The following is a 16,672-nucleotide window of genomic DNA, read 5'->3' as shown; positions in this document are numbered from 1 at the left end:
ACATACATCCCCAGATGAGATCAGCTGCTTAACATGCTGAACAAAACGAGAAGATTTAAAACAAAACAGTACAAACGTTCATTAGGAACTGTGGTAAAACAACTGTAAAGTGGCACGAGCCAGGTTTATGATTACATTGCAAGTTGTTGTATTTCTCAGCGATATTTAATGGTCTTCACTAATCTGTGTGGCCGTAAGTCAGGGGTTTATTATCCTCCAGAGTAAAAACTGTCCTTAAAGTCAGAAAAAAAAAAAAAAAAAAAAAAAAAAAAAATCATTTGTATGTCCTCCTGCATGTAGTTGCTTCTACATTGTACTAACTGCCATTGCAGCAAATATACATTCAGCATGAGTGTCGAAGCTCGGGCTGCTGTGCATTTTTTAGCTATATATAAAGTAGCAAAAATATAAAGTCAAATATGACTATAGAGTTTTAGAAATGGATGATCTTTCTATGGTTAAATTAATCAAATTTCCTCAACATCTGGGCAGAAAGAAATCTCAGCAGCAGGAAGGTTCATTAAGCTGTTCAGAGTGAAAAAAATTAAACTAATTTTAAATTACTTTAGCACAGCAATGCAAAATGGCAAAGAGATTTTTGTTGTTGTTTCTCATGAGCAGCATTAGGGTAATTGTAGTTATAGCATCTTAATTCACCTTGCCCACACTGACACAGCTTCCTAATGTTATAATGAAAATCTCAGTAACATGTCTGTGTTTTACATATGAGCTAAATTTACTGCTGATTTTGGAAACTCTGTGGACAAATTCTGATTGTTTTTGTTAATGACTGGCCTGATTTTGTTGCTCAGTGTCAAGAATCTAGTCTGCATCTTAATGAACACTTCTTTTCTTCTTTTGTTTCAGGCAGTGTTTGCTACATTAACACTGACACAGTCCTTTCTTTAATAAATGTAGCACAAAAAATGCTAAATGTTGAACTATATCATGGACAAAGTTGATGAATACGACTAATAAAAACATATTCTCTGGTCTCATAGAAAAAAACAAACAAAAAAACAGACAAGCCTGCAAACAAATACAGAAAAGATGAAGCGAGTCATCTGTAGTTGAATCTTTAGATGAAAAAGTGATGTGATTTAGCCCGGGACCTGGGAGGATGATTTTTGTTCATTTCCTAGACAGGGGGGATATAAAAAAAAATAAAAAAAAATCACCCTGGAAGCCTGGAGGAACATTAGCAAAGTGTGACTGAGCACCAAACGAGCAGAGAGAGGCTTTCACCAAGAATACAACAACCCCAGAAGACAAACTTTTAACATTCAGAAAAATAATGCTGCAGCAAATGTAAGTATAACAATATGAAGAATCTTTTTCACCGACTTCAATTCGTCAGTGGAGTCTACATTTTGCCGTCTTCCCTTAAATGTGCAAAAGAAGGGAAAAAAAGAAAAATCCTACTGTAGCTAGTCATGCAACACCTTTCTTTTTGATTTCTGCTGTTATTATTCTTGTCATTTCAAAGAAAGCTAGCCATTTCCACACTCAGATCTATGGTTCAAATGAAATTGTTTGAGTTTCAATGCTTTTCTGATATGCTCTGAATGAGGTACTAAATCCATTAAATGCAAAAAAAAATGAAAGAAAATTAAATGGCCAACACCTAACGCACAGCCAGAGGTGGAGAAGAAGGTTAATTAGAACTGTCACGTCTTAAACAATAGAAGTACAACCCCACACAGAACATGCAAGGAATGCTGACAATAGACCTGCTCTGACCGCAGATGTGTTCACTTAGGAAGCCAAACAGATGGGTCAGCAGTTAAGGAGCTTGTCTTTAAAAAGGACTGAGACATGAAGCACGCCCAAATTCTCTCTCAGTCTCTGTCGTGTGCCACCAGCCCGAAAACAGTGACAGATTCGATACCGAGCCCCATCGTTCACTGTCCTGTTTGATGCTGACAGACTAGGGCTCAGCAGGGGGAAGGCGGGGAGGGGAGGGGAGATGAGTTAATGGATGACTGCTTAAGCCAAAGACAGAGAAAGATGGCGGAGTTAAGAGAAAGATTAAGAGAAAATGAGACTTTATTATTGCTCAGGAAGAAGGTGGGATAGTTAAGCCATCTAAAACTACTATCTATATCAAGATACAGAATATAGAGAATATAAGAACTGAATTTTTTTAGGATATTTGGGGAATAAAAGGAAAAGAAATTCGAATAATTATGGCCCTGTGGATGTACGCCTCTATATACAGAGGGACAACCCAAATATAGAAAAACCTTTCAACTTTTTCAGGCATTTAGGATCCACTTATTAACAAGGCTCAGCGCAAGATCTGTGCAGTGAGCAAAAAGGCAAAGAAACGCCTTCAGCAGGTCCTGGTCTCTGGTTCATTTTAGCCAAAGACTCATCTGCTTGGTCCAAATGATTCACTATGAGGCGTCTGCTACTGAGCTGTAAATTACACAGCACAAGTTCTGGGACAATCTTTATAACCATTACACCCAAAGAGTACAGACGCCTGAGTGAGAGAGAAATCTGGCTAGAAAGAAAGAGCCCTGCTCGTTGGTCGAGCTGTTGTAATTTTCCACATTCCTCCAGCTCCACGTGCCGAGCTGTGCTGTCGATTTGTCGACTCGGATTAGTCGTGCTGAATGGAAAACTCTTCTTTAACAAACTGAGACAAGCGCAGTGGAGATGCTCCCTTGAGCACTGGTGAAGGGAAGACTGCTGGAGCCTCGACTACTGGTTCTTAAATTACAAGTGGCCACATGGGTACAGTAGGAAGGCCGAAAATGAGAAAGAGCGAGAAGGGAGGGTGATGTGCTTTTGCAAACTGGCACCTCATAAATCTGACATGCAGCCAAGTAGAGAGAAACCAGGGAAAAGGGGCATGCACACACACAAAGACAGAGACAGAGGACTGAACATGAAATGGAATGTATAGAGAAAAGAAAAGAGGGGAGTTTCTTCCAGAGGACATTGTCGTTGGGCTCCCTTCCACAACCAACCCATGCCCTGTCAATTTCATGCTCAACAGCCCACGGGCAAAGAGGCAGTTTGCGTCAGTGCAAGGATGCAAGGGTACAGTTAGTGTCGGTAACAGATGGTGTGCAGCAGAGAACCAGACGCTGCTTTTATATTTCGATATGATCTATTACTTCATCCCTTCAAAGAAGCAAACACCCAGAGCAGGAAGGCTGCAAAGCTGCCTCTGAATCACACATCCGATCAAAACTATTCAAGTGGAGTGTCTACACTGGCCTTCAGACCTCGTCTCAAACAAGTGCTGACAAAATTTAGATAAAAACCTATTTTCTAAATGGATAGACGTGTTATATAGATGGAGTGCCCAGTTTGCAAAGTTAACATGATCATTAATGAGCATCACTGCTTTTCTTTTAGCCAGATCAGTGTTTTGTTTTGGATGTTTTTGTGAGATCATTTCAAACGTTTTCAAAATCCCCCAAATCACTTTTTCCCATCACTGCTGACACGTTAACACAGCAGACTGAAATTTCTCTGTTACGGTGACTTAACCTCTCTGCAATCAGTCTCATCTTACCAGTGTAGCCATCTTGCCGTAGTCCACCCAGCGCAGCGTGGCAAAGTTTGTGGACTCTGCACAGTTGAAGCCATGGTTGAAGCCGGCGTGGTAGCCATAAGGAAAGGTGATCATGAACTCCCCTTCATTCTGAGTTATCTGTTCACACAGACAAGAAAACACATTTTTTTAAATGTCTGAAGGCTGAATTTATCAGTTGTCTCTGTGCACAAGGAAGGCATTAATCTATTTACCAGTTATTTCTTACAGCTATATTTTATTGTTACCACCAGTTGCACAAAGGCTACCGCTGACTTAAGGTTTGAGGGATAAACATTGAGTTTGAATCCTTAGAAACATCTTGTCCCTGTTTTTCTAACTTAATTCGACTAAACATGGCTGCTGCTCCGAGTACTGAATTCCTTCCCATGAGCTCAGTGTTATTCTGCAAATGTGCTCTACTTGTCCTCACATTTTAACCACTTGTGTGTGTGTGTGTGTGTGTGTGTGTTGCCCTAAAACCCAAGCCCTATATATCTGACTGCGGATCTCAACTTCTTTACAAAGCATGGATCTTGGCAATCAAGAGACACATCAAGCCAGATAAGGTGACAGGAGAAACGGAAGTAGGGGGCTGAAAGTGGGAGATAAACTTCTTCAACTAAAGGCAGTGGTTCAGATATCAAAAGTCCCTTTTTTCTACTGCAAGAACACAAGTTTTATTTTTACACTCAAATCAGGAAAGACACTGTAGGCATGTAACAAGTCAAACGTTCACTGTGATAATGATGTCCTAAGGGGTGAGAAATGAGATAAATGGGGGTAGAGGGGAACCCTTATGCTGACTCTGGAGAACATCAGATGCCTGCTCCATGTCAGCGTTTTTTCCCCCTTCCTCAATCTGCCATAATTTGAAGACTGAACTGCTGAACAGAACAATAACCGATAGGTGAAATGATCCCCAACAATTTGCTACGACAGACACAATATCTTGACTCAAACTAATTTTTCAGAGCCAGTATAAGTTAATAATAAAAGCCCACTTCTTCTCCAGCTGACGCAAGACACACTTGGAGAACTGGGGGAATAAATGCACCACTTCCCATCTTCTGATACTAAATATTTCAAATCTCCTCATTGTTTTAATGTCAATATCTGCATCACAATTTCCACTCTGATCATTATGAGGCTGAAGATGCGTGTGTGCTTAAGCATTGGGGTACAGCTTTATTCCATTTTATAATGGTTGCCTACTTTAGATAGACGTTAGAGTCAGGGCAAACAGCTTTCTTCTATATGGTGTTAAAGGGTGAAACAGTGTCAGCCAGTTTAAGGCAAGTGGGTGGGAGGGACTCTATTGCTACTTCAGCCAGCACTGGTAAAGAAGCTTGTATGACAGTTAACACAGAAATTGTTAACATTACTTTATTACCTCATGGATACCTTATACTGTGTGTGTAGGGAAACAGCGGCTACTCACCCTGTTAAAGGGAATGCCATACTTCTTCAGGATGGATGGTGATATCAGTGTCATTTTGTGGCGAAGGAAGGCATCGCAGCCTTGGGAGCTGCCGGGAAAGAAGCCTGCAGAGGGTGAGAGTGAGCATAGGGCATTTTACTGACAACCACAACATCATCTTACTACAACAATCGTAGGGTATACACACACACACACACACACACACACACACACACACACACATATATATGTAAACATACATACATACATACATACATACATGTATATATATGTTCATGTTATCATCAACCTCTGAAAGCAATGTTATGTTATCTTTTTGTGTTTCTTTCATGAGCCACATTCAGCAAAATCTGTATCCATGACAGAGTTTTGTTCAATCACCACAAAAGACAGATTAAAGACTTTGAGAAAGTGCTGCAGGCCTCTCAAAAACAGCCCACGTTTTGTTTTGTTTTTTTACTCTTGCTAGTTTATGTTTATGTAAACGATTAATCTGTATATTGTAGCAACAGGAGAATAACTGGATTTAAACTCAGAGTTAGTGAGAGAAGAAGATTAATAAGCAAAGCCGAAACCCATATACCAATATTTGGTGATTGGCAACTTTTTTCTTTCATACATAGGAAACAATAAATGCTCAGAAAAAAAAGAAAAACTGATTATGTGTAGTTTCATTCATTTAGACTCAACTCTGCTTAGATCAGCTGGTTGTTTTGTTTATCGTCAGGTATCTGGTGTGGTGGATGAGCCAAAACATCAGCCTACTGAAGTACACCAACACTAAAGACAATATGTCAACCGCACTCATAAGCCATCAGGTACATGTTAAAAATGGATTTTGTTCTCACCAGAAACTTCTTTTAAATCCACTTAATAAGCCTGAATCATCGAGTCACCGATTTTACGAACGGAAGCAATTATGCGGTGACTATGAGAGAAACTGTCTAGCAATGAAGTGTTGAGCATGAACAGTAATTTCAAGGACATCGGTTAAGAGCTGACACCAATGCAGCACTTGTTCCTGAAAGCCATTAATTATCATAATCATTTCCTGGGCCAACAATCCCCAGATGTCATCATGATGCCCCTGTGGTCCCCTGCCTGTCAGCTGGCACAAGTGAACTTCTTTGAGAAGAAGAAAACTTAAAATGACACGGCAACTGAATACATCAACTACTGCATGGAAATGGGTGACAAAATTTACAGATGAAGCTACTGTACACTGATAGCATCATTGCTTACTCTGATTTTTAGGAGGAAAAAAACCTAATTATTTCTCTTATTCTGTTCTCAATCACTACAGCACCCTAATAGCATGCCTAAAATTAGGTTATGCTGTGAAGCATGCGGGTGTCCGAGACATGAATGGAATCACTCTCCGATCGTGATGCAATATTTTCATCACACTCTGTCTGAATTAGAAACTAACAGTATGTTGCAGTAGTATTACGACCACAATCTAGCATAAACCATTACCAAGAAGCTTGTCAGCCTTTACTGGAATTTAGATTGAATATATTAATTTGCACAAACTGCTTTGTGTAAAGTACAAAAAACAGATTACAGAGTAATTAAAGGAGAAAATCAACACATTTGAATGTACTGCATTAGCCTGATTACTATACAATAGTGATTGGAGAATAGATTTCTATGATCCCTTCATATGTGTAATATAATCCCATAAGTGTATTTCGACACTGACAAATAAACAGCCATCTCCAGTTGAAATGCAACCATTTATCTTGTTATTGTTAATCCCACAACCTGGAAAAGGAAATCCGGTTTCCCCTTGACATGGGCAGAAATTAATTCACTGCCCAAAGTGTGGAATAATCACATTACCACAGTGCATGAAAATTCACTGATTGTGGGCCTCCAGGTTGGATTTCTGGGGAGATCTGATGGATGTCACTGTGTGTAAAGGGATGCAACAGCATAAAAGTGAAGCTGGGTGCTGTCTCTCTGTAAAATTGTGATCCAGTTCAGTGCAACCAATGCAAACAGAAACAAGGAAAACCTGTGGGGTTATTTAAAACATGTTATTAATTTGCAGAAGCAGCAGCACTAACAACAGTGACAGTCAGAGGCTACTGATTATTTAAACCATGGTCTCATCTGTTTACTGCAGTGTAATTAATCCGAAAACAATACAATGAGCTGTGCATTAATTACCGATGTTTCCGTCACTAATAAAAGTTACTGCAAGTCAGTGTACTTTATGAGAGGATTCAAACTGCACTAAAGGAAATGTGAAACTGCATTTGCTATTGTATCAATGTGGACTTTTCCAGCTGGAGTAATTTACCAATCATACCCATCTTGTATTATAAAACAAACTCAATTCCTTAAAAACGCCGCCCGCTTTGAGAGCCCAAAATGTCAGAGGTATATTATGATCTCAAAGCCCCGACTCACTCTCTAAAACAAAGGCTCACTTCTGCTCTTGGAGACAGAAAGACAGACTCTGCATAATCAAAAGAATGAATTTCTCCTCCATCGCTCACTCTCCACCCCCTTTACTGCATGTACCCACCAGTGCCTCAAAGGGGGGTCCATCCATGCCTCCACCCAGTTAAACTTTAATGTGACTGACAGTATAATCAGCACCCATTTCATCCTTCATTTTCACTGCATTGTTTCAGCCTCTGTTCCACCCTACAAAGCAAAAGAGGGAGAGGGGGACTCTCTACTCTCCCAGTGCCTGCCTGCCCGTTGGAGCTGATAAAGGTGAATAATGTGCCGACAGAGCCTGCGTATTAATCCCCATTAAAATGCAGCTGGCTTTCTGAGCTCTCCATGGGGTAATATTAACTTAAAGGCTTCATTCTGTCCTTTAGAGTTTGAAAATTAAGTTCCTGCTTCGAACCCTACACCCTCCCCTCCTCTTCACCTTAACCGAAAAGTCTCCCGCCGTGGCAGAAATGAGGAGTGATAGGAGTGACGTCTGTTACCCTGTCAAATGTCTGGAGAGGAGGTTTTAAGTAACCATTGTCCCAGTCCCATTTAGCATCCCTGCAACACTCATAACTGTCTTTTTAGGACCCCATAAACAGTTGGCTGCCTGGAGGATGGCTTTGATAGGTCAGTGAGAGCCTGTTAAATAACGGTGGCAGTGGTGTCCTCCTACTGCCAGCTGGTTAGATAAGAAGAGAGGAAGACAGGAAAGAGCATCAACATATACAATGTAATTAGAAAGCATGTTGCTTGAGATCAGAGATGTTGAGGTTATTTAAATAAAACATTAAACAATTCTGCATACATTGAAATGCATAATTCCCAAGTATTGTCCTAAAACTGCCAAACCAGGCAGATAAAAGTAAGACAAAATGCCCATTTTGCAGTATAATGCTATATTTATTTATAGCGTTTTTATTATCAGCAAAGACTTCAACATGGTCTGTGAGTAAAGCCGTCAATACAATGGGCCCATCTCACAGCAGACTTTTTGACTGGTGTTTTAGAAAAGGCACAGACGGAAGTAATAACAGTAATTAGGACTCCATTCTATTTAGGTGGGCCAGTAAGTCAATGTGAACACCAGGGCTGTGAAACTGAAACAACTGAATAAAATGATGCCAAAGCTGCAGTTGTGTTTAGTACTGGTAGGGTTTGCAGGGTTTCCCCCTTTATTTAGTTTTTAATACTTAATTGTAAAAGTATTACTTGAGAGATTACAGAACTAGGGTGTTTAAGAATGAGGCTCTCTTTGATTTGTACTTAGGATTTGGAATAATTACAAGGTGTTTTTTAATCTTAGATTCTTCTGTGGATTTTTTCATGTCGTTTTCAAACCACAAGAGCAAGTTTTTGCATGAATGAAGCCCAGTGGTGGGCCCATTTGACAAACACTCTTTAAATGACCGTAACTCTGTTACAAACTGTGCTAGAGAAAAAAAATTCAAGTGGTTTTGGGGAGAGGAGAACAAAAGCTTTACAGGGATCTGTATCATGGTAGCAAAAGAAGATTCAGGTACTACGGTCTGAACGCAGACAGAAAAATCAGCTCTGGCTAGATTTTACATTAATGTAACTCCTCAACCATTTTGGGCTAGAGAGAAAATTCACATAGTTTCTAAAAGATGGGATTCAATTTACAATTTTACAGCCAAAACCACAAAATAAGTGCAGGTGGCCTGTGTGATACTTTCGTGATAATGAGCTATCATTATAGACATAAGCCTGACACTCCAGTTTGCATTGCCCTAAGCAGCAGTACATAAGAAGAACTTTAACACAAAGTCAAACATGTTTGGTTATTTCTCCAGCTTTCTTTTGTGGAGAAATTTTAATGCAAACGCTCCATAAACACATTAAGTAGATTGGTTAAGTGTTTTCCCTTTATACCAGCGCAGTAACGGCTACAACCAAACCCCTATCCAACGCTGGCACAGCACTGTGCAGATAGCCAGGGAGTTCCTCCACAGAGGAATTTTTGGCGAGGCTTAATTAAAGGCCAACACCACAAGAAAATCCACTGGTGAAATGATAAGAAATGAGAATAAAAACATAAGAATTAAAATCCTCTCCAAAAAGTGCCTCAGAGCAATTTAGCAAACTGCTGAACAAGTAGAACATAAACACTGATATGTTTTTGACTTCCAGGAGTGAGCTCTCCTCTCACCCTCGGCAGCTGTATTTTACAAATGAGGCAGGTGCTGGATAAGCCAGCTAAGCTGCAATGTATGACTGAACACCCTGCTATAAAAGCTGGCGCTAATGGGATCTCAGTTTTAATGTCCAAAGCCAGGCTACTCTGCGGGTGGTTTTAAAAGTAGCATTTAATGTCATTTTTAACATTTTACCAGTGTAACCAGCAGATGTATGGATAAAGGACATCTGGGCCAAGACTGTCCATTTCCCTGTGTGTCAGTCACTGATTACAATATGAATATAGATACACTTATTTAAAAAAAAAAAAAAAAGCTAAATTACTGCAGCGTGACAGCTGATGCTTTCAAAATTACAGCTGCCAAATGTGCTCCTCTTATCCCTCCACATGGACTTCCTTCCACAGGCTGCTCAAATGTGACTGGTCAATACGACTCTAAAGCCCAAAGCATCTCACTCCTTGCCCTACAGATTCTGCATATTTATAAGGAAACCTATTTAACTTCGTGTGTGTGTAGCCCACAGGAAAAGGTTTTAGACCTGGAAATGCAAAACCAGCTTCCTCGAGCTGTCTTTCAGCCCCTCACTATTATGTGACCGAACCTTTTTGAGTTTAGTTCATCAATAACAGTTTTTCCTTATAAGCACAGGAAGTGAAATACTGTCTGAATGCTTTTGTTTCCTTTGTGCATAGAGACAAACTCCATGTATTGCACATAGATCAATGGTACATAGTTAAATTCCACCCAAGAGTGATAACTAGCATATAACTGGGAGAGTGTGTCTATTTAAAGCAAGTCTCTCTTCTCACCTCGATATCTTTTCCCTCACTCTAAGAAACATTCGATACTAAGGTTAATCCTCACTGATCAAAACAGAGAATAAGAGTAAAAGGAGAACATGGGTACTGGAAAAGAATGGGGAACAAAAGGAAACATCTTGTGTCAAAGAAAGATGGCAGAATGGTATCACTTCACTGCCTCTTATCCACCTTAGACAAGATTTCTAGATTTCAGATGAAATCCTCATGTCAAAGCGCTGACTATAAAAGTCAACAAAGAATATAATGCTGAGAAATTGTTCTACTTTTTGTTTTTTCACCCTAGTTGAAATATGTTTGACGTTTTCACTTTTCCACAGATTTCTGACAGGCGTTAAGACCGTTCATGAATCATCTACAGCCAACACTTCCTCCTCGGGATAATAAACATTCATCAAAACATAGTCCAGAACAACTGGCCTTGATTGTGTGAGTTTTTCAAGTTTTCCGTCATTACTTCTGCAGAACAAACAGGTGCTGCTGGTGTCACTTCAGACAGCTTCTACTATAAAATTCAGCATCCATCCTCATCTTTTTAGCATGAGTGACTGCACACGTTAAGTGCTTCAAGCTGCTCTTTCATCTGCTGCTCCATTTTAGCACAACCAAGTGACCAAAAAACAAAAATATATAATTTTATATATTGTGGCAAAGTGGCATTATCAAAGTTTTTCACTAACTCAGTGCATATGCGCCACACTGTTGATGGTAAGGACCACTGTGTTTGTCAGAGGAAAAGCTGCGGGAAGGTTGTTTATTGTGAGTGCTAAACAATGACGTCCATGCTGCGGTTGGGAGAGGAGAAGGTGAGATGTAGCTCAAAAGTCCCGCTTTGTTTTCTATTATTAAACGATGCAAGAGGGGGCAATAAGCGTGCTTTGAATGTGTGCTTGTGTGTATTCAGGGCATGTGTTAAGTGTGCAGCGCGTGTATGATTTTAATGGCGTGTGCTCTACAGGCGGAAGCACTTGCTCTGTCACTTAACGCATGTGAGTGAAAGAGATAGGCAGGAAAGCGTGCTGAAGTGGTGAATAAACAAACTTAAATGGATTTTAATTGAAATTAGCTCCTCACCTTGTGCCAGCCTCTCTAGTCTTTTGCCATGCTCAGGAGGGACACTGTACCTGTGGAGACAAGAGGAAAAGATGACAAAAAGTCAGACACCTCTGACTTGTGTTGAACTTTTTTTAACCTAATTTTCACCTTCTCTTTCTTCCAATTATCTTAAAAGAAATCAAGATGTACAGAATATTTTTACATCTCTAGTGTGAACACTTTGCTTGTACTAACAGCTTAAAAGGAATCTGCAGTTTTGCTGAGGTGAATCTGCAACTTCAGGAGGTCTTCTCATAAAGCAGATGTGTGGATAAAGCTGGGTTGCATTCTTAGCATTAAATATATCACAGAAACATTATTTTCATTGATGATTTAATTCATTCATCAATTGCTTAAGATGAACACAAAGCATATTTAACAGGTATTTATACTATAGTATACAAAGTCAATGCATGTGTTAAAATGTCAAACAGCAAGCATGTGGCCATGTGACAATTTGACTTGAGATTCACCGTAGTATTAAAAGCAAACAGATGAGCACACAGGGTAAGATGCTAGAGGGAAACAACAAAACACACAACCTGTTACGGTTTTAATACGATTTAGAGTCAGAGCTGTCAGAAACACACCACGGAGGCTCATGGTTATATGTGCATTACTCTAGTGATTGACTTGGTGCAATTAAGAAGAAAACTTTGAACAAAAAATGTCAATATCTAAACACTGTAGCAGCGAAAGAAAACAATTATCATTAAAAATATTTATAGTGAGACTGGGAGGGAAGGAGAGGTTAGTGGAAAAGATCAAATGAGCGGTGAAGGGCAGGACCAGGAGATATTAGTGTTTTGGGAGTGCTAGGTTATTTCTGACCTCTCAGCAATTACTGGTTTGATGAAACTGCCCATGACATAACCGTCACTATTCCTCCCTAAAACAAATTCTTGTTTTTGTAACTGACATATCTGTGCATTTGGCAAAAGCCCTTCTTTTTGTTTCTTTGTTTTTCTTAAATCACCTCAATATTTTACATCCTTTTGTAACAGTAACCCTTTGGCCTTGGTGTTTGTGCTAGAGCGAGGTATTACTATTGGCAGTGTTCGTGCTGATAATACATGAGGTAGGCACTGCAAAGTACGTGGCATTACACCAATTGTCATATGCTAAACTTAGAAAGCAAATTTCTTTCTAAAACAGAGTGGGAGGAAGGGAGCAGAGCTAAACTATAATCTGCTCATTTGTGAAGTTATTACATACTCTTTATTACAGCAATTAAATCCTCGGTATTGTTTAACCCTCCATAGACCTTGAGAAATGAAGATGGGTGGGGGGAGGAGAAAAAAAAAAGCCTACATCTCTGCTTTCTTACAGAAGCCTTAACAACAAGAGAGATGTTTGAAACAAACTGAGAAAGAAGTAACAAAGAGAGAGACGGTGAGAGGCCATCGCACCTAATGAGAGACAAGAATGGACAAGAGAATAAGACTCACAGAGAGGAAGGAATGAAAATAATTAATAAAAGGAAGCATAAAGAGAAAGTCCATTCCAGTCAGAGACGCCATGAAACATGGCGCCACACTGCCACCTGTAGACAAAAGATTAGACCGTAGCTGGAGCTGCAGCCTCCTTCAGTGTTTTATTGTAAACACTAAAAGCTATGCATAGATTTTAGCTCCAACCTGACATTGGGTTATGGGCTAATGTTGTCACAAAGCTCTGCAGGCATTCTTATGAGTTATGACCAGATATATCACTCGGGTTTTGGGTCATATAGCGAGCACGGTATACACACGGTATACACACGGATACAACTGAGTGCAGCATTGTAACGCAGTTTAGCTGCAGCTCCAAAAAAAAAAAAAAAAAGGAGAAATAAAAGAAACAAACAAACTGTAAAACGAACAGCAAAACGAAAACAAAATGAGCTTCGAGTAATTCCAGCATCTGTGTTCAGCTAGGCTAAATACATCCCCACACCTCTCAGCTGAAGATTAAATTGATATCGATCTTTTCCTCCAACTCAGGAACACAGAAAACAACTACATCTAAACCGAAGTTTTGGAGTCCACCTCTAAAAGCTGTTTGGGTTTTTTTGTTTTTTTTTTCTGCGTGAGGTAAAATCACATCAGAGCTTTCTGTGCAAATATGTACATTTTTCAGAGAACTCCATCCCAGAGACAAACTAAACAAATCAAACGATCAGCGTGAGTCCTCCTGTTCCCCTCCGTCCGAAGGCTGAGGTTTCCATGGCAACAACACGTATGTCACTCTGCTGGCACGGTGAGAAACGCACAAAACAACGCACGGCAAATGAAGGCTTGAACTTTTACACCTCTCTGGGGAAGAGTGTTATTTACCCAAGGTGGGACACCTTTCCAGGCAGGTAGAGATAGAGGGGGGAGCCTTGACAGCCCGAGAAGTGCCAATGCATGTGTTAGTGCGCTACTGCAGACATGTTGCACACACACTTCTTTAAAAATCTGTAAACAACTATGGCACCGTTAAAAAGGAACTTTCAGCTACTAAAAAAAATCAAGTCAACGCTGAGAACACCCCACTCAACATCCGAACTGCAGCTGCATTTCAACTTCTATGCAGATTTTCAGCTCCCCGTTCCTCTCCTCTGGGAACTGTCAAACGACAATGCTTCAAAACCATCGGACTACAGAGGAGGTTGAAAACTGATGGATTCATAATGAACTCCACCCTTCCTGGGAAGTTGCAGCTGGGCTACACTTCAAAATATCCCTTTCAATTCTCTTTCGTCAGCCTTTCCCTATCTTCTAGTTGCATGCTCAGAGGCTAATCTTTTAACTGACAGCATATCTATTGTTGTGTGTTGGGGTAGATGGATGATTGACAGGGTTTCAGCACTGAAAAGAGAAAAGAGAATGATGGAGGGATAAAGATGGGAAGAAAGTGACTGGCAGCTAAGGGTGAGATCTTCCACACATCCACTAGAATGTGTGCGATTGGCACTAGTAGTTTTGGTAGGGTCTGACTTTGATGGGAGCAGAGTTGCATGGGGAAACGGAGTTAATTTCACAATCGGCTGCACTATGAGAGGAGAGGAAGTGAAAGACAAAGAGAGTGTGTGTTTTAAAGGACTGTGCTCTGTTTAACAGCCTGTAATTACCCCACCACACACAAGTATAAAAGTGAAAATGATTCAGTTTCAGTGGGGGGAGAGTGCGGGTGGGTGGGCTTGGTGAGAATTAGACAAGAGAATTCAACAAAAGCATAAAAAGTCTGGGAGAAGAAAAAGAGAGAGGAAATAAAACTCGTACATCTGTTTAGTTGGGCATCAATTAGTCAGACTGATGTTAAAATAATGTTGTTGTTTTTTGTTTTTTTTAATTACAAGATTCTCGATTACCCAATTTGATAATGGTTAAAAAAAATAAAAAATAAAACAGAATCCGTCACAGCACGAAGGTCCTGGGTTTGAATCCACCATCCGACTCTGTGGAGTTTGCATATTCTCCCCGTGCCTATGTATGTTCTCTCTGGGTACTCCAGCTTCCTCCACAGTCCAAAGACATTTAGGTTAGATCAACTGGTAGTTCTAAATTGGCTATAGGTGTGAATGTGAGTGTGAAAGGTTGCCTGTCTCTCTGTATTAGCTCTGTAATAGACTGTAACCTTTTTGGCCTATGACAGGTGGAATAGACCCCAACCAGATGCTGGATTCATAATGAACAGTTACAGAAAGCGTTTTTAAAAAGACCACAAAAGGAAGAAGCAGTCTTTTTAAAAACAAAACAAAACAAAAAACTTCTTTCTGCTAAAATATGTCTTGTACATTAAAACCAGTTCATTTCTGTTATAGTGAGCAAAACTGGTCTCACATTGGCTATGATTTGCATACCTCTCTGGCTACACAAAGAACATTACTGAAATTTAATAAATTCAGATAGGGAGACGACAACAGTAATAACACTGCCCTCAAGTGGCTGTAAAAGGATTTATACGACTTTGGTGTGTTAAAAAAAATAAATAAATAAATCTATGAAACAGCCCTAAATATGTAACCAACAATTGTTTCCATAATAATCTTTAAACACGGATACAAGAGAAAGACAGAAACACCACACCTTCTTAGCAATTTAATAAACACCGTGGAGGTGTATTCAAACAAAGGAATACTGCATACACAGACCTCCATAAGCAATGCAGCAGTGCCAGAGGTCCAGAACATGTAACACCAGACTGAACACTGCAGCTCGATGAATGTAATTTCATCTGTCAGACCACACGCACTTTGACACTGAGTCGTAGTGAAATATACTCATACTCACTCGGAGGTGTGAAAACAAGACAGATGATTTTAATGAGGTGACGTCACAGAGAGGGGGAGCTATAACACATAGACACATGGTATACCACTTCAGGAGGCAAGCAAGAGAGGGGAAAAGGTGGCGGGGAAGCATACTGTGAAAAGAAGGAAGACAGGTGAGAAAGAAAACAGAGAAGGAAATCTTTAAAACAACAATAAAAACCCACAAACACACACATACACAGAAGCAATACTGTATTTCTGAAAGCTGAGATGACACTGCTCCCCTCCTGCAGTGATATGGATGGAAAACAAGGTGGAGGGAAAGACACACACACACACACACACACACACACAAAAAAAAGACAATCAAGGAGCAGAAAAGGTAAGAAGAAAAACATTTTCCCCTCAGGAACCATGTGACAGAAGGAAATACAGACAGCAGGCAAGAAAAGTATAAATCTGAATCACAGCACTACCTCTCCTGTACAACAGGCTCTATAAAGAGTTTAAGCAACTCCCAAATGTCAAGGTACAATGAGACAAAAATTTATATCTTTGTTTTTAATTTACCATTCTTCAAAGTACCGCATCAGACTAGAAATTGAAAAATAAATCATGTGAATAAGATAAAGTGACAACTAGCAATTATAAAGAGAAATAACTTTTGTGCCTGCTGTTGACACAAAATGTAACAAATAACATTTTTTACCCGGCATTGAACAGAAAGAAACACTACTTTGTTATTGTTTGGCATTACCAATCAGTCAAGCTTCAGTTTCAATTTGTATTTGCTTGAGTCCAAACCACATAATTAGTCAATTTCATCGAGATGAATGATTTGGCAAAAAAAATGTTTAAATGAAAACAGTTTAATTAATTTCAGTTTTACTTATATAGCAACAAATCAAAACAGCAGTCACCTTA

General features: G+C 39.7%; 1 protein-coding gene across 2 annotated transcripts in view; it reads right to left on the bottom strand.

Moving 5' to 3' along the window:
- kdm4b (lysine (K)-specific demethylase 4B) overlaps positions 1-16,672 on the bottom strand; it is a 53,659-nt gene that overhangs the window by 24,905 nt on the left and 12,082 nt on the right. For both annotated transcript variants that reach the window (XM_086263219.1, XM_086263218.1), the window contains exons 6-8: positions 11,491-11,540; positions 4,989-5,092; positions 3,530-3,667 (exon numbers count right to left, since the gene is read on the bottom strand). In XM_086263219.1, the coding sequence (XP_086119345.1) occupies positions 3,530-3,667; positions 4,989-5,092; positions 11,491-11,540 (292 nt within the window). The remainder of the gene's footprint in view (positions 1-3,529; positions 3,668-4,988; positions 5,093-11,490; positions 11,541-16,672) is intronic.

The sequence above is a fragment of the Aulonocara sp. 'chitande type north' Nkhata Bay genome, linkage group LG15 (assembly GCF_057382095.1).
Source record: "Aulonocara sp. 'chitande type north' Nkhata Bay isolate Kocher_YH1m ecotype deep benthic linkage group LG15, A_spYH_male_GT1.1, whole genome shotgun sequence".
Classification (NCBI taxonomy): domain Eukaryota; kingdom Metazoa; phylum Chordata; class Actinopteri; order Cichliformes; family Cichlidae; genus Aulonocara; species Aulonocara sp. 'chitande type north' Nkhata Bay.
The sequence above is the reverse complement of the archived record's forward strand: the minus strand, read 5'-3'. Positions and strand labels throughout refer to the sequence as shown.